Source organism: Cotesia glomerata, unplaced genomic scaffold (assembly GCF_020080835.1).
Source record: "Cotesia glomerata isolate CgM1 unplaced genomic scaffold, MPM_Cglom_v2.3 scaffold_43, whole genome shotgun sequence".
Lineage (NCBI taxonomy): Eukaryota > Metazoa > Arthropoda > Insecta > Hymenoptera > Braconidae > Cotesia > Cotesia glomerata.
Window position 1 is genome coordinate 28,943 of NW_025404050.1, and position 24,387 is coordinate 53,329.

Genomic DNA, 24,387 nt, shown 5'->3' on the forward strand with positions numbered 1-24,387 from the left:
GTGAGCTCCCGCTGGACATATTATGCATCATCGAAGATGCTTCTCTCTCGCTTTCTGGCTCATTCTGGTTTATCAAGACAATAGTGGAGTGAACTAAAGAAATAAATTCATGATAATTTTCGACATTTCTATAATTAAAACAAAATTTGACAAATTTGAATCAATTAATATTTTGTTTATCTAATAAATAAATCGTTAAATCTCACAAAATAAGTTTATAGATTATTGGAGTCATCGGTAGTGATCACGAATAATGAGTATTATAAAATACGTGTTGCAATAGCATTTTTCGTTTGTTGGATGGTAGCAATAATCTCTCGGGAAACGCTAAGTTGGTGAGGTGGAAAGTGGTAGTTTTTAGTAGTGAAGAAAATAATTAAAAAAAAAAAAAAAAAGAACGTACTTACAGAATAGAAGTGTAAACGTAAGTGTGAGAGGGCAAGAAGCCACATCATATAAAAAGAGGCTTCGTTCTCAGTTACTGGACTTATGTTGTTGTTATTGTTTGCGAACAAAGCACGAACTTATTCTACTGTCATTGTTGTATATTTTGATTGAACGAAAAATTTTTAATAAATATAATAAAAAAGGAGAAATTAAATTAAATATATGCAGGAAGAAGGACGCGGATTTATCAAGTGGTGTCCAAGATAGCCAGATCATCTTATTGAAATATTTATGAAAGATCTATTATAAAATTACATTGATAATTTGATAATTATAAATAACTAAAGACCCAGAAATCCCTCGAATTAGCACTTATGAACTTTTGTTAGGAATTTACTTAATTAGAATTAAAGACTTGATTAGATTTGCAACAAAATATCATTTATAAAATAATTAATTACATTTTACAATTATTCAAAGCTTTAAGAGGACTTAGTGTTGTTTTATTATATATATTAATATATATATATATATGAATATAACATGTAAAAAAAAGAGTATATGATATGATAATATTTTATTTTGAACTGCATCGATAAAAAAAATACGTAACGTGGCTCACCACGCAAGTGGCCTTGAATAATAATAATAATAATAATAAATATGTTTATAATATCAAGTAGTCTTATAAATCAGCAGCTATGGTGCACTTATTTAGTGAATAGTATGGAACTATTAAAACCCTGTCAGAAGTATGGAACATCATTACTTTTTACAAATGATTTTATTTTATTAAAATCACCAAGTATTTTTGTACATAACAAAAAATAATTAACATTATTAATAATTATAATGGAATTGCTGCTAAATTAATATTATTATTTTTTATCAAAAGTTATAACACATTCATAATAATATTTATCATTAATCAATAATAATAAATACTTAGTAATGCAGATATTGAATAAAAATAATTATTAGCTATGCGATATGATCAAATAACTTTACAAAATATAATTGATGGTGTTGAGTATATAATGAAATATTTCATGTTTTTTAAAATATTTATTTACAGAGTGCATTTATCAGCAGCTGATATAAGGCCTGGTTGAGAAATTGATGCAGATAAATCAGGATCTGTAATCAGTGGACACTTCTGCTATTGGAATTGAATTAAATATCACTGTTTGATATAAACTGAGTTGTTAAAGATGGACAACACCCACGACGGAGATAACTTGAATCTGAGCAGCGGAGAAAATGATATTGGGGATGAATTGAAGATTGGAGCTGACGAGACTTATGACACACGAAGCGAGGTATCGTCGAGTTCCTCGGACTCAGACTCGAGCCAGCCCAGTATCAGTTCTGTGTCCACAAAGTCTTCCCGGGGGGATAATAAACGGAACCGGCGAAGCCGAGGCAAGCGTAAGCACTCTAGAGATTCCAAGTCGTCGAGTCCAGAGAGCAAACGCGCAAGATCTAAGGATAGTAAAGCAACTACCAAAAATTATGATTATATTACTAAACTTAATTACTTGTTTAGAGATGCCAGGTAGTTATTTTTCTAAGATAATGCTAGGTATTTATAAATGGATTGATTTTTTAATTTTTGTTATTTTTGTCTAGATTTTTTATTATAAAATCTAATAATGCAGAGAATGTTACTCTGTCTAAAGCTAAGGGAGTGTGGAGTACGCTACCACAGAATGAAGCCAATCTCAATCAAGCTTACAAGGAAGCAAGAAATGTTTTGTTGATTTTTTCAGTTAAAGAATCGGGTAAATTTGCTGGTTTCGCGAGACTCAGTACTGAATCTCGGAGAGATTGTCCATCAATACAATGGGTAAAAATTTGGGAAATAAAGACTCTACTTCCTTTAATTTCGACCGGATATAATTTTTTAATGCTTTACAATTAAAAGATTTATATTTATTATAAATGAATCTTTCGCATAGTTATACAATAATTCTTTTAGGTATTACCACCAGGATTGTCAGCAAAAGCCCTTGGCGGCGTATTCGAAGTAGACTGGGTGTGCAGAAAAGAATTACCATTTACGTCGACTCTTCATCTTTACAATCCTTGGAATGATGGGAAACAAGTAAAAATAGGCCGAGATGGCCAGGAAATAGAACCACGTATCGCTGAAGAACTCTGCAGACTTTTTCCAGAAGACGAGGGCATCGAAATGACTCCGATATTACGCAAGGCTAAGGAAGCAGCTAAAAATGTTGTTAAATCGCCTCGTAGAATCCGTAATGGTCGTCCTGTGATGACAACGCGGTTTTTACGTACTCGTGGAAATGCCCGTGGCGGACGACGACTTTTTTTAACTTCAAGATCACGTCTTGCTTCGCTCGCTAGAAGTGGATATGGCCCAGACCGAGGAGATTACAATCACCGCTATCCGAACTGGTTCAATCGTGACTCTCCTTATTCTAAGTTCGTAAAATTTTTATAAAATGAATTAACTCACTAACTAATATTTTTTTTTTTATCTGCTACTTTATATTTATATGTTATTCACTTGCAGAGGATACAGACCATCAGGCTTAGGAATGGCAGCAGCTGCTGAAGCATACGTAGCAAATTATATGAGAACAATGCAACATCAATTGCCGCCGTTGCCACCATACTCGAGTTCTCACCCTTACGATGCTTTACCTCCACCACCTCCACCACCACCACCACCACGTTATTACGATGGTCTACCGCTTTACAACCCTCCAAGTTCGACTATTGACAAACGCAGTTACGAACGCAGCGTCGATGAATTTTTGTGGAGAACATCCAGCAGTCGTCATCACAGTCGTCACAACGACCATCGATCATCTCGTGATCATCATCATAGACATCGAGAGCGTAGATAAATTCGTTACTAATAACGCATCTCCTACTGCTTATTGTTTAAGTTAATATATAAGAATAATAATACTAATAATAACAATAATAACTATGCTTGATAATAGAATCAACCTGATATTTATTAAAAATCAGGTATTAATCTTAAGTTAAATATTAAAATATAATTAGAATTGTAAAATTATAAATCCACAAACTCTGTTCATATCATTTTTATATTTTTCTGTGAAAATCAACAACTACACAAAAAATTTATTTGTTGACAACGTAATTTTAATGAAGCTACAGTAAATATTTTTTAACTTTTATAGTTTTAGATATGAAGCAGCAATTTATAATACTGAAGGTATTTCTTTTCCTAATTAAGCAAAAAGTTGTAAAAATTTTTTTTACCTTGAATTTTTATTATGTAGTACTGCCGTGATATAGTAAGCTTAAAATGAAATTATTTTAAAAGCTTTTTTTCCGATTGAATGTTTATCTGGTTGTAATAATATTAAAAGAAAAAATAATTTTTATTTTTTGTATTTTATATTGTAACGTCATACTCTGTAATAACGCCTTGTGTGGAGTTAAAATAATTATTAATTAAAAATAGATTATATACCAATTGGTGTAATAAATAATGATGCTCTAATGCAAATTTATCATTTTTGGGAAATTTATTCCACCTGTTAATTCTCTACTATATTTACATTTATTATTGATATCAGTTTGTTATTAAGACAAAATAAAATCAGTAGCCAATAATTTTAATTAAAGTAAGGTTTGATAACAAAGATTATTAAATTATTTTAGATTAAAGTTTTATTTATTTCGTAAAATCTGATACAAAATTTATTATTTATAGCTAAAAAATAAAAACTAGATTGTCTATAACACGCACGTAAAAAACATTTTATCAATTGCAAACAAAATATAAAAAAAAATTTATTTATATTGGTAACGAGTAAACTTCTGAATAAAAAATAAAAAGCAAACTTATACTGCTGGTAAAAGAATAGCTTGGATACAATCAATAGCAGTTTGTGATGGATATTGCAGACATTCGAAAATGCGTTTTTCTTGAGTAATTTTCTCGAACGTACGTTCTTTGACAACTATGGCTCTCGCAAAGTTATTAGACTGATCTTGTTCTAACTTATTTTGAATGTTAAACAACCATTCCATAGTGGAATCTGTGCATTCGGAACACCGACCATATGCAGCCATTTCGTACATCTTGACTGTAAGCAAAAAAATAATCAGTCACATAAATTTTATTACGAGTAAAAATAAGTAATAATGATAGGTTAAAGAAAATTATAAATGAACTTACTTTTTAAATTAGGAACTATTAAGTTGCATTGATCTTCGAGGAAACATCTCATGATTTCTCTTGTCAAATCATCAACTGGGTAATCAGCTAAAACTTGTTGAGTCAAAGCGTTGTCCAATTCTGATTTTTGCCTTGCATCTAATGTTCTTTCATAATTTGATTTGATAGTTCTCCACTCATTAGGGTAAAATTCTTTAATGTTACGGAAGACTGCATTTACTCTGATTCTCTGGTTAATGTGGAAATGACTCGTGTTGCCTTGTAAATAGCTGGGAAAAGCATCTGTAATATACAAAAAAAAAATATAATGAACGATTTTTAAATTTAAAGTAAACAATATACAAGAAAAAACGATAATTTTTAGTTAAAAATAATTTTTCTAATGCATAAAAAATTTTGATACTGAATTTAGCATAAATCTAGCAATTTTTTATAACAATTAAATTATAATGAAAAAAATTTAGCAAAAAAATTCGACATGTAGAAATTTTAAAAAATTATAATTGCGAGTTTTTTTAAATATTTTTTTTTTTATAATAATCGATTTTTTTTAAGAATTTCAAGAATTTTTAAATGTCTGCTAATTTCAGTATCATTAAAAATTTTTGAATTTTATAACTTACGTTTAGTAATTTCAGTATTACTGTTGCAGGGTTGGCGATCTAACAAGCAATCAAGTTCTGGTGCCAAATACCGACGAACAGAATCTGGAACTGGCGGGTTTGCAATATGAGTAGCGGTACGTCGACCCTCTACACAAAATGCGATGAAACTCAAAAAAACGATTGCTTGAATTTTCATTTTCACTTTATAACGCGGACAAAATTATTATCAAACAATAATTCAAGAAGCCTTCTGTTTGGAGGAACAACTCGATCTGGTAATTGAGGAAGCTCACGCCGATATTTTATACAGTTTGTCGGTATGAAGAGAGGGGACGAAGCAAAGACCCTTGAAAATGTTTTTTTTCTATTTCTCTAAATCCCACTTAAAAGGAACATTTGTATAATATTATAGAACTTGATATAATAGTAGAAAGTTTTTTTTTTTTTTTTTTTTTTTTTTCTAATGTAAACATTTTGTGGGTTTTTTTAGACTATTCTCAAGATAAGAGTCACTATAAAAATAATATTTTATTTAAAATCTTTATGGTTATCGATAATTTTTATTTTCAAGAACTTTTATGGCTATCAGAAGTATTAACATATACTTAGACGTAAAAAAATATAATTTAAGTAATGTGTTAGATATGTAAATAAATATAAGTTTATTTTCCAGATTTATTAATTAATCTATGTATCAAAAATCTCCTAATTGAATCCGGGTTCCTTAAATTCAAGTGAATTGTTTACAAAAAAATAATTCAAACTTCAATGTCAAATCATTAACACGATTCAAAAATTATTCTCACGCTATATACATATAATAAAGTCAACAGATGTTTTTCAAAAACTGCTTTTAAAATGTAAGCGTAATAAAAACTTTTATATTTTCCAGGCCTTATGTTTTTAAGACAAAAAATCGTGATTTATAAGAAAAATGACACTTTTTATTACACCAGAAAAAACCTAATAAATTTTGGAGTTTCTTTATCCCAACATTTATTTTTTTTTTACTCTAATAGTTTTCTTTGTCTAGAGGATTTTGAATGTTCGATCAACAAAATAAGAGATCGATTTAAAGTTAAAAAAGTTTTTAAATAAAAAAACCATAATTTTCTAAATTATAAATTTATAAATTTTTTAATGTACTTTAATTTGTTAGTTTTTACTATCTGTTTACTTTTGACTATCTGTTTATTTTTACTAAAGTAAAATGACATCAATATTTAACTTTAAATTTAAATTTATCAAAATAAAGAACAAGATTTATTTTGGAATAAAATTGTTGATAAAAAATGATACTGAAATCAGCAGCCATCTGATAATTTTTTTCTTTTATGATAAATCGATTATAAAGAAAAAATACTTTTCAATAAATTGCACTTTTAATTTGTTTAAATTTATAGATGTGGAATTTTTTTATTAAAATTTAATTGTTATAAAAATCCACAAAACTGACAGATGCTTGTAAATTCCAGTATCATTGATAAAAATGAAAAATTTCAATGAATATCTATAAAGATTTGAAAATTTACAATTTACTAATTAGTTATTATGAATACACTGAAGTTGTAATAGATTGTGATAAGTTTTTATTGGTATTTGCTACTCAAATAAATTTTTCTACATAAAAGAGAATATATATATTTCTCTAAAACAATAAATTTAAACTAATCTAATCTAAGACCTAAATATTAGACAATGCATTGCAATTACATGTAATTGGGTTTTTCACAGTAACTCGATTTATCTCGTACATTATTTCAAATTTTAAATAAAATCTTCTATTTTTATCTGATCTAACAAATTATCGTACAAAATTTATAAAAATTACATTTAAAGTTCGCACAATAGATTATTTTATGATAATTAATCGCACATTTTTCTCATTTCATTAAAGTTTTTATTTACATGTTTAAATTGCGTGACGAAATTTTGTCAGCGGTTTCACTCCGGTGGTTTTAAAAAAAACAACCAATTTTTTGTTAACAATTTTCTATATCCAGGATTTATGCTCTATCGAAAAAACTACGGAGTACTATTTTACGACGCAATTATACAAACATATAATTTTGCACGTCAAGTCTCGGGCCAAAATATGTAAACAAAATAAATAAATAGATTTATTCAATATAAGCATTTTACGACAAATTAAAAATAATAAAATCATTTAATATTAAACTAGATGCATTTAACGAATATATATAACCTATCGAAACTTTTAATGTAATGTTTGATCGATAACTTCATGCTCGTAAACTAGAAATTTATATAAATAATAAATAAAGTTGTTGTACTTCTCTGATAAGTAAAATTAATTTATTAATTTAATTAATTAACGATAAAAATGCCATCTATAATAGTAACCGATTACACTTGGCGGCAAACAGCCGAAGAAATAATAATATCAGTGCCAATTAGAGGTAGTCCCAAAGATGTTAATGTTTTTGCGATTGACAACTACGTAAAAGTCAGTATTTAAATTTACTTAAAAATATATAAATTTATTAAGATTTTTTTTTAATAAAATAAATTATTTACAGATGAGCTACCCGCCTTTTATACTGGAGTTATTTTTATGGAAAAGTATAATTGAGGAAGAAAGCCAGTGTACTTTGTCAGAATCACAGGCTGTACTGATCCTAAAAAAGAGCGAGATAGATACAGACTGGCCGAGTCTTATTGAAAATAATTTAAGTAAAGAACAAAAACGCGAGTATCGAAATCAAGCTCTGGAACATGCTCGTTTGTCGGCTGAGAAACGTCAAAATGAGAAAAAAAGTTTGTTTTAAATATTTAGATTAACTTTGTTATTTAAAATTTTTTGTTTACTTGATAATTATTTCCAGCAAAGTATCGAGAACTGGATCGACAAGCGGTGAAGGAACAAATAAAACTCGAGTCGAAGGTACACAATAAAATTCAAGAGGTTCGAGACTCTCATAGAAGAGAAGCTATGGATGAGTTTGAAAATTGGCGGAAAAATGCAGAGAAACCAATTCTTTGTAATGAGAAAGCAGTACTACAAGAAAACAGGAAGTCTTACAAGTAATTATCGTTATTTTCAATACTTTATTTTTTATTTTTACTTAGAAAAAGTCAATGGGATATAATTCTTAACATTTTTACAGAGCCCCACTTAAGTGGTTCAAAAGCGAATCTGATGATTCCCGGTCGACTGAATCCCAATCTCCGAAAGCAATAGAAACTGTTGATAACGAAACCGAAGAAGAAACTACTCCAGCTGCTGAAAAAATAAAACCTTTTGGTGGTAAGATCATTAACTCAGTAGCTCAATAGAATTAATAACCATAATATTTAATAAATCATTCAAAATCCAGCTTTCCTGGGATCCCCTCCAACTGAGAGGTCACCGAGTCCAGTAATGCAATCAGTCATCCTTGATACGTCGTACAGAGAGCGAGAAGCTGATACTAAACGAGGAAAAGAAATTATTGATAAACTTCTATCTGGGAACTATCGTATTAGTAATAAAAAAAACATCTTTGACAAGACTGACGTAAGTATTCCTGCTCCGAGGCAATCTGGTAGGATCACTGTAACATTCTCGGAACGTGTGTTTCCAACTCCCGCTAGAGAAAGTTATCACTTACAAGAAAAAGAAGTAAGATGAGTCAGATGAGTGATAAAGATTTCATTTTATTTTTTTTTTTAATTTTGAAGATATAAGTTCAATATTTTTTAGTGGCTTGAAAAACAAGCTGAAGCACGAAGAAAATTTGGATTTGCTTCTGAAGATTTAAGACCTGAAGAACAAAACCCGCAGTGGCTTAAAGATAAAGGAGAGTACGTTTTAATCTTTTTAATATTCATGTAAGGTAAAAGCCCCAATAGATGATCATGTACCAGTATATGATCACTCCATGTATTTGTATACCTACATTTATGAATATAGATATACAAATACATGGAGTGATCATATACTGGTACGTGATCATCTATTGGGGCTTTTACCTTATAGCATAAATTCATAAAAATCATGCTGATTTTTATTAGCAAAAAATATTTATAAATTAAACAAAAGTAGTTTTTAAATGGGACGAACTTTAATTTATTAATTAATACCTTGCACTACTCAATAATAAATATAATAATTATAAAATAACAATAAATTTTACTACAGTTTAAAAATTATGTAATTGAGTTCTTATATCAATGATTGATAGTAGGAAACTAGTAATTATTATGCATATTAAATTATCGCCTATTCTATGAATCATTTGAATTTTATATTTTTTTCTGTAGTGAATTTTTCAAGGTCGGCAACTATTTAGCAGCAATAAGTGCATACACTCATGGTATTAAACTAAGTGACAAGATGGCAAGTCTTTATGCAAATAGAGCAGCAGCTCAATACGCTTTGGCTAATTATCAAAGATGTGCAGAAGATTGCTCCAAGGTATTATTATACTGTTATTTTTTCTACTTAGATTTATTATGTTAAGGGAGCTTTTTTAAATCAGAACTACTTTTTTAAAGCATTGATGAACATTTAAAACAAGTTTTTTTTGCCCTCCGGGCGGAAAGTGGCAACTTTCGTCCCGCTGCGCTAAACTAAGTTGCCGCTTTCCGCCTTCGTCGGACAAAAAAATAGTATACACTCCTCGGGAAGTAAATAAGAAAGCCTCAGATCACATGTTTGTTGACCTCGGCTTCGCCTCGGCCAACAATTACATGTGATCTGAGACATATCTTACTTTACTTCCCTAGGTGTGTAATATACTATTTTGACCTACGATATTTATTTCTATTAGTAATAAATTTTGAAGATTTCATATTAATTTATTTTATTGACTCTGTCAGATAGTTTGCAAAAGTTATTAATAATTATTATATAGTGACTAGTCTAGTCAATGAAAATTATTTAATTTGAATCCTTGTTCTTTATTTACTGGACCAATAACCTTTTTAATTATTCCCAAAGTTAATAGTTATTACTAATAAGTATGATTAATTTTCGAGAAATTTTATCACAATTAATCCGGTTAAAAAGATCTTTATTTCGTATATTTTTTACATTCCTTATTAAAATTTTTTCATAAAAAAAAAATAATATTATTTATTAATATAATAATAATTTAAACAGGCTTTAGAACTAATGGAACCAAAGTGCGAAGGTAACCGTGAATCACGAGCCCGGTGTCATGCACGTTTTGGTGCGGCCCTCTGTAAATTATCGGCACCTCAGCACGGGATTCCAGAATTAGAGGCAGCCCTTAAATTATCTCCCGACAACGATACTATTAAACGTGATTTAGAAGTGGCAAGAAAATTCTTTGACCTCGCCAATTAAGTACAATAATAACATGCGAAAAACATATTATATAATTTTTCTTTAAACTATCACAAGTTATAAATATAAAAACATTTTACTTGAAATGTTGAATTAATTATAATTTAAAAGTTATAATCGTCAATTAAAAATACTAGTAGAAATTTTTTTTAGAAATTTTGAAAAGGTTCCTTGTCTTTATCAACACATGCACATTTGACATGTTCCACGGCGTGAATTATTTCGTGATGTCGGTCTCGCTGCTGATCAATTCGATGCTTGACCATAAATACTAAGCTTACATTCCGGGTCTGAATCGGTCCACACACTTGGTTTTCTTGGGGACAACAGCCAGCACCTTCACAACGAGCCAAAACTGTTGAAAACGGGTAGAATATTTCATCACGACTGGGGCCTACTGATAAAAGTTCTTCGATCCGCACCGCTCTTGGTTGAGGTAATGAACATCTGAATTGATGAACCAGTTGTACATGATTCAAAAAACTGCTGTCCCTTAATAATAAAAAAATGAATCAAATTAATACCAGACATTATAAATTAATAGCACAATGAATTACAAAAAATTAAAATTATCTTACTTGTGATTTATTTTTGATTGACAGCCCAAAACTCCAAAGATCAAAATTAGATATAATATCATCATAATTGATTATTAATAATAATAAAAATTAAAAATTGAATAACACTGTTAATAAAATTTCTTCTCTTTAGAATCACCAGACTGTCTGACTCAAAATCTCGTTCGTGACTAAACGCTCGTATACTACTCAAGTGAAAACGAGAGACTCTTTATTTCACGAATCGCCAACCGAGACACCAACGTTGACCGTTGCGATGCTGAATCCTTTCAACCACAGCTTCTCCAATTCATCGCTATATGTACACGAAATGTATACAACACAATCAACAATCCCGCTTGTATTTATATATGTATATACACGAAGACCGTCCATTCACATTTCTGGTCCAGTGAAAAAAGAGTCCACCTTAACGACAACCCTTTCAAATTATTATTACTCGTCAACAGCTTAACACATTTGTACCTCCTCTTATTTGATTTCTTTCATCATTACACGAATCCTCAGGCGTTTTATTTTTTTACGTCAGCTGCTGGTGGCGAAGAAAAATTCCCGGAACGTAAAAGATTATAGTAATTATTTTGGTCCTCTGCATTCCAACGGTAAACTTTTTTTTTCGGATATAAATTATTTTTAATTTTCTGATTAATAAATTTGATATCATTTTAATTAATAAATCGACAGAATAATTATCAATTATTTGTAATCTATAAAAAAAAAATTAGATTATATAAGGTAAAAGACCCAGTTATTGACACTGGCCTAGTTGATTGACACTTGCAATTTTAATCTAATTAAAAAACTAAAATATTCTCAAAAAACCAATTATCTTAAAATTTATAATTAAAAAATTATATTTATTAATTTATTAGAGTCGATTTGTTTTATTTAATTTAAATAAAATTGCAAGTGTCAATAACTGGGTCTTTTACCTTAATTTATAGAATTATGAAAAAGTCAATGTTTCCAATATACCGTTAAAATTTTTAACAAAATATTACACATTTACAGAATCTGAAAGCGACTCCACAGCTGACGTCATAGAACTCGCATATTGACACACATTAGATCGTCTATCACATAGTCTGGCTTTATCATCTCGTTTAAATTTGATAGCCCAATCCCTTGATGATGAATCATCATTCATAATTGCCATTGCTAGCATTCTTAAGCACACAGCATCAGACTACTAATTTATCAATTGGCAATCCTATTAAGAGCGTGTTGTATGTATATTCTTTCTATTAAAAATCTAAAAATTAGGTTTTTTTTTAAAGCGTTTATGAGATACAAAATACACTTACCTAATTTTTTATAAGTAGAATAATAAATTTTATTCTACGAAATTTCAATTTTTTAGTCTTTTTAATTTATCATAATAAAGACAATCAGTTACATCATTTAAAAATGGTAAATAAAGAATTCACTTACTTCTTCTGTCTTCCATCTAATCTAAAAATAGAAGTAAATGATGGAATACTAATTAATCGTCTCAATGTAATAAATTACACGTGAGAGCTACGTAATGATTATAAAACTGTAGCAAACAATTTTCCTCAATCAACGGAGATTACGTGATACCAGAGGTGTGAAATAAAAATGACTCACTCGAGGAAGAAATAATGAGTGCCCTAATAGAGCAAATGATCGAATATTTAAGCTTCAAAGTCACCTCGTAACTAAAATATTTCCTGATAGAATCTGTAACTTCCTGTAGAGTCATCATCGCTCTGATAACACGCACAAAAGGTTTGACGTCAATTTGATCACTCATCTAATGTGACCGTTAATTGATTCGTCATAACTAAATTTTAACGTACAGTACGTACAGGATAATTGGATTTAAGGTTTATGTGAAAAAGTTATGATATTGGAAAAAACATCGGACGTTGAAGATTCAGGTGACGTAAAAGGGACAAGTTCAATGTATCCTTGATATTACTACGGGAATTCCCAATGACGTAGGTACTGTATGATCGCATATGACAGTCCAGTTTGTTTTCCATAAAACTTTCTATTCTCGTTAAAAAATTTATTATCGCAGTCTATAAATGGAAACAATTAAAAATTCAATAATTCAATGGAATTATTTTAGTTTTTGATAACAATAGACTTCATAGAATAATATATCATGAATTCACTTAAAATTCATCATTACTTTTGTTCTTAATTATTTTAAAATTATTTTAGAAATTTAAATTGATTACAACAATTTTTTTAGTCACATAAAGTGAGAAATAGTTATTTTAAAAATAACAACTAAATACTCTATCACTTAAATAATTTTTTATCTACAAACAAGCTTCATAAAAAAAAATTTAATCACAAGTTAAAAAATTGTAATTATTAATTACTAATTTTCAATGAGAAAAAAAAATTAATTTTTCAAAAAATTTCATATATATTTCTATTTACTAGCATTTGCTAATTATAATCATTAATAACAAGGGTTGATGTATATTGATGGTTAATAAATAATAAGAATGCTAATAATAAAATGGGAAACTTAAAAACCGCAATGACGATCTCAAGTTTGATTTCGAGATAAATATTCACCGTAACAATAAAAAAAAAAGTGAGGTGAATGGGTAAATAAAAAAAAAAATTAACAATCAATCAAACGAAGATAAGCACGAGCATGGAGATGTTTCTGCATCAGCATGTACATAAGTGTGCGACGTATGAGGTAAGGGACGCTTGAACGCGAATGTATAAATACTCGATCAACCAGAAAGAAGCTCTCAGTCGAGAGTCAACTCCACGCTTCATTTTGCAACGACTTCTATCGACAGCCTTCACGTACTGGTGAAAAAGTTTCTACAAACAAACAGTGCTGTGAGAAAAAATGGCTAAAAATATCATAAAAGTTCTCCGGGTGATTATTTTAATTACCACGATTTTGTGTAAGATTCAAGAGACTCAGAGTAACCAGTCAACTACGCGGAAGAATCGTACCTCAGGCAGCTCACCCCGGTCAGCTCTGCGGCTTCCCGCGGTAGAACGCGCCAGAAAATTTATTTGTACGGAACCCCAACCGCGTGCTTATCACCTGAAAGATTTGATGGACAGTCAAGGTTTGTTACATTCTCAAGAAGCACCAAATCACCCATCTTACCTGGTGGTACGTCGCTGTGATGAACATTCCGGTTGTTGCCCTTCTCCTGAGCTGGTCTGCATGCCCGCAGAAGGTTCAGTCTACTTCGAGGAATTCGATGTTCAGTTCCGGAGCGTTGATACTAAAAAGACCTCGCACAAACGGATCTCCGTTGAGCAACATCACAATTGTAGCTGCGAGCCGGCTAATCGAACCCAAAGAGAGACTCTGGAAACCCGAAGACCGAAGATTACTGTTGTGTCTTAAATCTGGAATTTATTCAAATAAAATTAGGGTAATCAGTGATAATTAACTAATTAATTATAATGCTGATTACAAAAATTACATTCTTATGTCTGTGATAATCTGACTTTTTAATTTATTTATTACTATTGAAAGTTTAATATTAGTCTTGATATTTCTTACAAGTATTTATAATACCTTTGTAGATATATAATATTTATAAAATCGTGAGACATTTTGTGGGTGTCTGTGTATGCCTGTAAATAATTTTTACTGCTTACTAGTATAACAGTAAATGAATAGTGTAAGTGTAAAGAAGAATCACTTTCAGATGACGGTTCAACATAAATACCAGGATATTTTATTATGTACCACGGGTGATACAAAATTATACATAGATTTATCTATACATATACATATAAATGTATGTATGTATGTATGTATGCAATAAAATGTTTGGCAATAAGCCCAAATAGATCGCATTGACGCCCTCATGTCGCCGTTTTTGATTATTATATCAAATAGATTAAATTATTACGATGATACCGGTTAGTAATTTTTTTGTTTGTACACGAATTAACGCCACTTGAGCATGTGCGACGTGGGAAGCTCTGAAAAGAAATACGCTTTATATTAATTATTTTGTAAATTAACTGTATGAAAAGTAATGTGATATTATAAATTATTAATTTAGTTTTTTTAATGAATAGTAAATTAATAATTCAATACTCGATGTAATGAAATGAAATGTACCTGTTATACTGTCATGTTTCATTTTATAATTTGGATGTTTGCCTTCAATGCCTTGCCAGCAATGTAAATTCAAAACTTCAAGTTGTATCATTATTTATCTTCATCTCCATCATCATTATCACTATCGCGCTTCTGCAAGTGTATTTCCAAGTTGTATTTTTACTGACTATTTATAAATAATTTATAACTTCAAGAATAAACAAAAAACATTAATAAAATTATTAAGTTACAAACCTGATTATTGCGAGTTGACATTAATTTATTGGTCATTCCTTTGACTTACAATTAATAATACTTATCAGTAATAAATTATAAAATCTATAAGTGGTAGTAAATTAAAATTGTTTATAAATAAATTACTCTTGTATTATTTATATACATAAGGTTTATTTCTTGAAACACAGCAAGTTATCTTACATATCCGCACATGAACTTTAATACATAAAAAAAAAAATTTTTTTAATATTATTAATATAAAAAATCAGTTAATTAATATTAACATATTAATTTTATGGAATTTTTGGAATGATCCACACTATTACATAAATGTTTGTTTTAAAATAAATTTAAACATAAATTTACTCTGGTTGTTTAAATGACAATTACTATTTGTACGAACTCGTCAAGATAACAGTTAAAAAAAAAAAAAAAAAATATATATATATATTTATATTTTATCTAAATATTTCGTTAATCATAATTATAAATACGTATCGTACTGTAGATTCTTCAGTATTTTTAACCTTTTCGTTGAGCTTGAAAAGATGTTCTTAGTTTGTTAATTAGTTATTTAATAACGAGGATAACCGTACTTGGTGGGACGCATACTACGTCGGCCACGAGAGCCACGACCACGTGCTACTTCATTGTTGACTCCCCTTATCCCTCCTGGATGACCTCGATTTGACTGACCTATAAAAGTAAATTAATAAATAAATAAAATGAGCAATACAATTTCAGTAGAAAGAAAAATTATTAATAATAATAAAATGTAGTTAATGATTGATTAATAAATACACTAACCTATAGCTCCTTGACTATTGTCCCAGATGATTGGTGTAGGTCTTCCAGCGCGACCGGTACGAAATGTCCTGTTAGATCTCCTGGCAGGTGAACCGCGTGCATCAGCAGTACCAGAAGCCGGAGTACCAGATGCAGCGGCAGCTGCTGCAATGGACCTCTGTCTTGTATTAATAGAAGGACTGGCTTCAGCTTCCCGACCTTCTTCTTCGGTGTCTTCTTCGTCGGCAGGCACATCAATGGAATCATCATCAACATTACCAACGGTAGCAGAAGCTGCAATTTCAGCAGCCTGTTGGTCGCTTTCTGAGCTCACTCCATCATTTGTCGTCACAGTACTCGACCCCGGAACCGCTTCCATCTGTTCACTCTCCTGATCAGTTACTCTAATACTCGGCACTGGAGTAGTTTCCATCGCATCACTCGGGGCTGTCACCGGAGTGCCAGAAACCGGAGCTTCTTGTTCCTCAGATTGTCCACTAGTCGAAGGAGGCAATTCTGCAGCTGGCGATACCTGAAGTGGCGTTGTTGGTACACTGCGTCCAGTTCCTCCGTCTTCCAGTTGCGTCAAGTCCATTCTCGTGTCATCCATTCCTTCTTGAACCACCTGAGCGACTCCAGAGCCTGAAGGTGCGAACATCGTCCTCACATTAGTGGCAGTAGGAGTAGCCAGTGTCGGTGTTGATGACGGTGCCGAATCACCGAAAGTAAATCGACCTTGAGGAACCTGGGGTGAGCTGACAGCTTCACCAAAACCGTCACCACGACGTGGTACAAAAAGAGTTGGAGTACTAGGAACGATACTATCGTCTCCACCGTCTTCATAACCCTGCTGTGGGAGTAAAAAGTGCTGCTGTTGCCTTGGCATCGGCGCAATACCGCGAGATGATCTCGATACAAAGGTTGAAGGTTCTCCTGTTGGTCCAGCACTACTGATGGCTTCAGACTGTTGCTGCGGAGGCTGACTAGTTGGAATAGTTGGCTGTGCTTGTCTAGGTACTTCAACATTTCTAGAATCATCTTCTAAAATAATTTCCACTTCATTGTTGTCACCTTCAACTTCAGCTTCAACTCCGTAGGGCATTTCTTCTTCTTCTTCCTCATCCTCGTCTTCTTCTTCCTCCTCCATTTCTTCATACGGATCGTTATCAAACTCTTCTTCCTCCTGAGCTTGATGATGACTACCACCCTCGCCTTCATCACAATCTACTACGACGATACAACCTTCCTCGCCTTCTTCATCTTGATCTCGTTGACTGGAAGTCGGTACTTGATACTCGACATCAGAACCGCTGGTAGTCGCAGTTGAAGCCAGTTCTTGCGTACGAATTCTCTTAACTTTAGGACTTGGCGATTGCTCGGACCTACTGTGCTCAGTTCCTTCAACAACGCCTGACCCGGAAGCACAAGTGTCTAGTCCTCGAGGTCGCTTGTGTCCACTGGAAGCCTGAGATGTACTCACAGACGGTGTTGAGCTGCTTGCAATGGTCTGTTGCTGCTCGCTACTTGTCTGCTGAGACTGTTGTTGCTGTTGCTGCTGCTCGACTCTTGGACTCACCAAAGCAACAGTTTGAGGCTGCTGTTGCTGTTGCTGCTGGTCTTGTGGCTGCTGAGCCTGAGACTGAGGTTGTTGAGCCTGACATGGCTGTTGTTGTTGAGCCTGCTGCTGAGGCTGTTGCTGATTAATATTCTCGATATTCTCTGGTTCTTCCCGCTGTGTAGATTCCGCAGATTCGCTTAGCTGAGGCTGGACTGCAAGCTGGCGTAAATTAGACGGCTGTTGGACGGAACTACTTGTGCTTGCAGGTTGATAGTCGGTGTGGCTGCTAGTAGGCGAACTGGTCTCTGTAGTATGAACGACTTGTTGCTGTTGTTGAGGGGCGACAAGTACTGGGTTATTCGCGGTTGTTGGTAAAACTGCAGCTGTACGAGATTGAACGACAACGCTCATGGGACGAATGCTGGCCAAAGGAGTTTCAGCACGCGCAGACATTGGTTTTATGTTTGCAGTAGGTGGTTCAGTAACATTAACTCCACTGACTCCAGCAGCCAACTGTCTCTGAAGTTGACCAACTCGCTGAAGAAGTGTCTCTTTTTCGGAATTGGCTTCTGCTTTTTCATGTTCCAATCGCGTAATACGTCCTTCCAACTGTGATTTCAGTGCAGCAAGTCTGGCATCATGTTCATTCGGATCTGAATCACTGCTGGCCGACTCACATTTCATTTTTAACTCATTAAGTTCCTTCTCGCACTTTTTATTTGAATCTGTCAACATTACAATTCTTGTACGTGCGTTTTTTAGCAACTGTTTAGTTCTTTCCTCCTTGTCAAAACTCGCTTTGTTCATAGCCTCGATTTCTGCTTTCAAAGATTCAGCTTCAGCTTGAACGGCAGTGATTTGTTGGGTCAGTTCCTCTATTTTCGCCGTCAATTCTTGGTTCTGTCTACGTAACTCTTCACGACCTTCTTCACGCAACTGATTCTCGCGCTCTTCGGAAACAGACACTTCTCCACTGGCTGCCGCTTGATTTTCATCTGCTTTTGTTTTTTCTTCTTCCATGGTCTTCGCAAGCTCTTCATACTGAGTCTTGTATTTCTTGGCAATTTTACGAATTTGAATTTCTTTGTTTTTGACATCAACCAGCACAGCTTCTTTATCTCCCAATTCTTTCTGAAGTTGATCGAGATCTTTTTTGAAAGTCGCTGAATCTTCAATAGCTTGACTGTAATCTTGACTGAGCTGTCGTGCTTCCTCTGTAACCTTCAATAATTGTTCACTTTGACTCTGAATTTGCTTTTGCAGTTGGGCAATTTTTTCTTCCAACTTAGTTTTCTCAGTCTTCAACGCATTGAACTCTTCCATACGTTTTGCATGAGTCTCACGCTCGGAGGTCAACAATTTGCTGAGATTTTCTCGTTCCGTCTGAAGTCTTCTCCAATCTTCAGGACTCGCTTTGTTCGCACGTTCCACGAGAGTGTTTGCACGCTGTCTCCAACGTGTAGCTTCGTTCTTCAGGCTAGAGTTCTCCTGAATCATCGCTTCGTTCTTACCAGCAAGATCTCGAGCCTTTTCTCGGAGTGGTACTACTTCTTCGGATAAAGTTGCTACCTGATTACCCAATTCTGCGACCTTAGCAAGCAAAGAGTCGCGTTCTTCACGGAGAATTCTGTTTGAATCCGCAATGGCGTTAAGTGTTTCAACTTTGCGCAATAAGTCTGCATGCTTATATGTCGTTACAACCTCGATTTCAGACTGCTCTCGTTGATTACTCAGCAAAATTTCACTTTCCTTGAGTCGTTTCTCAGCAACTTCGGCTTGAGATTTAAGCCTAAAGTTTTCAGCCTTCAAAACATCCAATTTAGTCATCGCGAGATCTTTTTCGCGTCTCAGATACTTCATAACTCTCAATAACTGCTCAGCTGACTTGGAATCCTCTTCAACGCCCGTTAAACTTCGATTCATCGCGCTCGAGTCTAAGCTAGTGTCCATAGACTCTTGTCCTCCCAAAGAAGACCTGTTACTCTGCATAATGGCTGTTCGATCACTCAGCTCCTGGACTTGGTTATGCAGTAGTGAATTTTGGGCATCAAGGTCTTCAATTCTCTTTTGCATTTCTTCTATATCATTTTGAAGCTTTTGTTCGCGTTCATGACACGCCAAGCGTTCGGCCTCGAGTGCTTCAACTGCTACATTCTTAGCACGAGTCAATTCATCTATAGTCTTCGAGACATTTGCAGAATCAGCGCGAAGTTTCGCCAGAGCTTGAAGGTCTGCCGAATGAAGTTGCATCTCCCGAGCGTACTTCTCTTCAGCTTCCTTGGCAGCTTGAGACGCATTCAACAAGTCGCTTTTCATTAACTCTAATTCTCCCTTAACTTCGTCCAATTCTTCAAGTTTGGCTTCAGCTACTGCGAGTTTCTCTTTCAACTCGGCATCAGTGACCTGTTGTCCACTCTGTGCCTGAGTTAATTCACTCTCCAAGCTCGCAACTTTCTTTTCCAATACCAAAACTGCGTTCCGCGATGCTTCGAGTGCTGTTTCCAATTCACGCTTCTGTTTTTCATACTGAGTTGTCATATCTTTCAATTGCGCTTCTGTACTGTCGGCAATATCTCCATACTGCTGATTCTGTTGCCGAGCAGTCTTCAGTTGTTCCGTAAGCGATCTGATTTCTGCATTAGCACTTGCCAATTGCATCTCTAGCTCCTGTAATCTCTTGGCTAAATTCTCATCGCCGGTAATCGGCTTAGCCCGAGATTGAGTGATTGTTTCTCTCAATTTGGCTTCCAGTTCATCTGCCCGTTTTTCAGCGGTTGTTTGCGCTGTGCGAGCTGTCTCCAAATCACTGCGTAGACGTTCACCCTGACTTTGTTCTTCAGCCAGTCTCTCCTGAGCAGTAGCCAACTGTTTTTCCAAATGAGAAGTTAACTCTCTGAAGCGATCTTGCTCTTCTTGTAAACGGCGACGTAACGCAGCACACTCACGAATCGAGTCATCCAGTCTCATTTCAGTTCTCAGCTGACCTTCAGCTTGCACACGTTCCAAACTTGCCTTGATCGACTCGACGTCAGCTTTAAGTAATGCATTGGTCTGTCTTTCACGATGTAACATCTCACGCTCTTTTAACAAGCGTGATTCAGAATCACGTAGTAATTGTCGCTCTTGTTTCACAGTCTCCAATTGAACTTCAGCACGAGACAAGCGTGTTTGAGAAGACATAGCGTCATCTTTTAACATAATAATACTCTGTTCATGTTTGGCGATAGTCGTACTATAATTGGCACATCTCTCTTCTAATGATTTAATCTGCGACTTATAGGTTGCAACATTCGCCTGTAATAAATTGAAACGCTCTTGGGATGAATCAAGCTGCACTTTAAGCCGACAGCAACGCGTAGAATTAATCTCCGCCTCCTTTCTCAGCCGCTCAATCTCCTCACCCAACATTCGTTCATGCGCAGCCTTTTCTTTTTTATAAATTTCATACTCATCAGAAGTCTGTTTCAACTTAATCTCTGTCTCAGCCAATTTACTCTCTAACGCTTTGATTTTGTCTTTGTTTTCTTCAACAATTTTCTTGTTTTTATCGGCAACTTCTCCTTCACAGGTATTTTTCTCTTCTTGTTCCATAGGTTCTTCTTCCTCATTATCAATTTCCTTGCCAGTCTTATTCAATGCTTGTTGGTACATAGACTTGTACATATCTTTTTGTCTCATCAGACTTTCAACCATCTTAGTTTGACGCTCTTGTGAGGCCTGCATTTCCGCAATTTGTTCAGCATATCTGTCAAGTTTCTCCTTAACTTCCCCGCTAGCAACATCATCAGTTGCACGCTCAATCTCTTCTTGTCTTGATGACAATGTCCGAACAACAGCTAAGAGTTTTTGATTAGTCTCTTGTAGCTCTTCAATGTCCTTAAAAGTCACCAGCTTTTTACTAATTAAATCTGAGGAGGCTAAATCTGCATCCATTGAACTGTCCATGTTTATGGGAACTGTATTACCAGTTCGGCTTTCTTGAACTTCTTTCAACAAGAAACAGACCTGTCTTGCTAAATCAGACAACTCAGTCTTCAACTTTTGATTCTCACGAGTCAAATGCTTGGCGATACGTTTAGCTTCATCATGACTCTCTTGCATCTGATTATTCTGTGCTAACAATTCGTCTAGTTGATTCGTGAGAGTTGCCACATTTGACAAAGCTACTGAGTATTCTTCTCTCTGTTGTTGAAGTATTGGCGCTCGCTCTTCTAATTCCCGAAGAATAACATCCATCTGGGATTTAAGTCTTTCGTTTTCTTCACGTTCGAGAGTCAATTCATTAACAGTATCTACAAGCGATGTGTATATCTGAGTTAAACTCGAACCCTTCTTCAAAATACGACTCGTAGTAGCAGCAGTTGGCGCTAATTGTTCAACGGCCTGATCTAATCGTTCTTGTTTGATACTTTTAAGAAGCTCATTAGCTTGTTCCAATTCTTTTGTCATCTCAGCAATTTTTTCATCTTTTTGACTTATCAATTCTTCGTAATTAATCTTCTGCTGTCCACATTCGGTCTCGAGGGCTCCATACTGCTCTGTAGCTTGCTCTAACAGATCCTGGAGCTCTTTCACTGCGTTAGTGAATTCTTCAGCCTTTGAATTAGCTTCATCAGCCATACCCTTGTACAAATCAGCAAGTCGAGTCTGGGCACCAATTTCCTCGCGGTACGACGAATGCATCGACAACTCGTGGGACCGTTGATCTTCGACTTTTTGGTTCAGCTCATCACAGCGTCTCTGGAGGGTTGAATTAGCTTCACGCAGCTGCGTCAAGGTTTCATTGCATATTCTGAGTTCTTCGTCACGTTGTGCGAGACGCGTATCAGTCAGAAGAGCCCGTGAAGATGCTTCGGCACGTGTAGCTTGCAACTCCATCGATCTTTTGGACAATTCAATTTCCAAAGCACTGATCTGTTGCGCAGTCAGTGTTCTCTCTTGATCAAGTCGCTTTTCTTTGTACTCGAGATTCATTTCACGGCTACGAATTTCTTCAGCTTCGGCAATCGCTTGACATTTCGCCGTTACGGCGGCCTGTAATTGGCTGGACAACGATGTTACTTCAGTGTGCAGTCTCTCTACCTCGTGATCACGACGTTCCACCTGCATCTGCAACGTGTTACGTTCATCAACTGCCTCGTCACGTTGACGACGAAATTCTGATGTTTCTTTTTGCAACCGTTTAACATTTTCTTGTAGTTTGTAAATCTCATTTTTCGCTTCGTCGAGTTTCAATTGTAATTCGTTTACGTGATTCTCAGTTAGTTCTAGCTTCCCTTTGTGTTCTTCTAAATCTAATTCACGTTCTTTGAAATCTTTTTGTAGTTTCTCAAGTTTCTTTTCTGAAAAATTAAATTAAAAATTAAAATTAATTCATATTAATGAAATATTATTGAATATGATTACAAAAAAAAAAAACAATGTGAATTAACCAAAATATGTTGAATTTTCTTTAAACATAAATTAATAAAATTTCAATACTTTTTGTATAATTAATTATTTATATTGATTATTTTATTTCAAATTAATCAGATCTTTCAACAATAATTTGTTACTTATAACTACACGGAAAAAAAATTAACTTGATTCAAGAGAAAAATTCTTGAACCAAGAAAATAATTTTGAAGAGTTTTGTCGTCTCGAATCAAGACCAAAAATTTTTGAATTAAGTAAAATTTACTTAAACCAAGAAGAATTTCTTAGTTTAAGAACTTTTTTATGTAAATCAAGCATATGAAGTTCTTCAAAATTATTTACTTGATTCAAGTAAATTTTTTTTTGTGTATAATCAGTAATTTATAACAATAATTTTTGCTTTGCTTTTTACATCAAATTGATTATTTATTTTCAATACGACTAAATCTGATGACTCAGTATGAATCTATGCACAAGATATTGAATATAAATAATAAATAAATAAACATACTTTTCGATTGAAAAATATGATAAAATTAAAATAAAAAGAAAAACTGCAATTTTTTAAATATTATTATTTTTTCTTGTCAAATATTTAATATTAAACAAAAATTATTTGATGTTTTTTTCTTTTTCTACCATTCATTTGCCGCCAAAATAATAATTTGCTATTTACAATGGCGTCATTTTAATGAACTATTTCAATAATAATATGTAATATAATAAAATATTAAATCAAGTAGAAAAAAATAAAATGAATTACCAAGACTTTGTTTGCTGTGTTGAAAAACGGCTTTGGCCGTAATGTATTCTTCAAAATGTTCATTGAAATACTTCCTAAGCTTGTTGGCGACTGTATCAGAAACTTGGGTTAACTCATCCTCGGTTAAAATTTTTTTCAGCACATCACAATCACTATCCTCAGACTGTTCCATTTTCCCAGAGTATTTTTTGTATTAATGTACGAGTTAATGCTATATTAATTTACTTATATAAATTAACTAATTAATTAAATAATTGTTAGAATACTTAAATGCCGGATTTTTAAAACCGGTACTTTCTCCCTTGTGTGCGAAAGAAAATGGTGAATGGAAGCACAATATAATATATAAAGCGTGTGTAGTTTCGTTTTTAATTCTGTCTACCTCTATCTTACCTCTACCTCACTTTCATGTGGTATATAAAAAAAATAATCAACATCTAACGCCATCTATTACAATTATTATCAATCGCTGTTCTAACAAACATGTGTTTTCTA

General features: G+C 33.4%; 5 protein-coding genes across 6 annotated transcripts; 3 read left to right on the forward strand and 2 right to left on the reverse strand.

Moving 5' to 3' along the window:
• Positions 1-31: 31 nt before the first annotated feature.
• Positions 32-3,443, forward strand: LOC123274564 (YTH domain-containing protein 1). 2 transcript variants are annotated; one of them, XM_044742247.1, is made up of 5 exons: positions 32-424; positions 1,463-1,942; positions 2,017-2,233; positions 2,366-2,832; positions 2,924-3,443. In XM_044742247.1, the coding sequence occupies exons 2-5, from the start codon at positions 1,599-1,601 to the stop codon at positions 3,258-3,260; spliced, it is 1,365 nt and encodes a 454-aa protein (XP_044598182.1). In that variant the 5' UTR covers positions 32-424; positions 1,463-1,598; the 3' UTR covers positions 3,261-3,443. The 2 variants fall into 2 exon arrangements, with proteins under 2 accessions (XP_044598182.1, XP_044598181.1); XM_044742246.1 differs by lacking the exon at positions 32-424 and adding an exon at positions 921-1,139.
• Positions 3,444-4,100: 657 nt separating this feature from the next.
• On the reverse strand, positions 4,101-5,458 carry LOC123274561. The gene is made up of 3 exons (XM_044742235.1): positions 5,194-5,458; positions 4,571-4,852; positions 4,101-4,478 (listed from the first exon to the last, which is right to left on the reverse strand). The coding sequence occupies exons 1-3, from the start codon at positions 5,369-5,371 to the stop codon at positions 4,234-4,236; spliced, it is 705 nt and encodes a 234-aa protein (XP_044598170.1). The 5' UTR covers positions 5,372-5,458; the 3' UTR covers positions 4,101-4,233.
• Positions 5,459-7,463: 2,005 nt separating this feature from the next.
• Positions 7,464-10,612, forward strand: LOC123274559 (dynein axonemal assembly factor 4-like). Its single transcript, XM_044742233.1, has 8 exons — positions 7,464-7,642; positions 7,716-7,953; positions 8,022-8,220; positions 8,304-8,443; positions 8,514-8,797; positions 8,879-8,979; positions 9,439-9,592; positions 10,280-10,612. The coding sequence occupies exons 1-8, from the start codon at positions 7,520-7,522 to the stop codon at positions 10,484-10,486; spliced, it is 1,446 nt and encodes a 481-aa protein (XP_044598168.1). The 5' UTR covers positions 7,464-7,519; the 3' UTR covers positions 10,487-10,612.
• Positions 10,613-13,642: 3,030 nt separating this feature from the next.
• On the forward strand, positions 13,643-15,392 carry LOC123274573. The gene has a single exon (XM_044742256.1). The coding sequence runs from the start codon at positions 13,910-13,912 to the stop codon at positions 14,423-14,425; it is 516 nt and encodes a 171-aa protein (XP_044598191.1). The 5' UTR covers positions 13,643-13,909; the 3' UTR covers positions 14,426-15,392.
• A 331-nt stretch (positions 15,393-15,723) lies between these two features.
• Positions 15,724-24,257, reverse strand: LOC123274568 (nucleoprotein TPR). The gene is made up of 3 exons (XM_044742252.1): positions 23,893-24,257; positions 16,178-23,056; positions 15,724-16,066 (listed from the first exon to the last, which is right to left on the reverse strand). Exons 1-3 carry the CDS (start codon positions 24,062-24,064, stop codon positions 15,945-15,947), a joined length of 7,173 nt encoding a protein of 2,390 aa, XP_044598187.1. The 5' UTR covers positions 24,065-24,257; the 3' UTR covers positions 15,724-15,944.
• Positions 24,258-24,387: the final 130 nt, after the last annotated feature.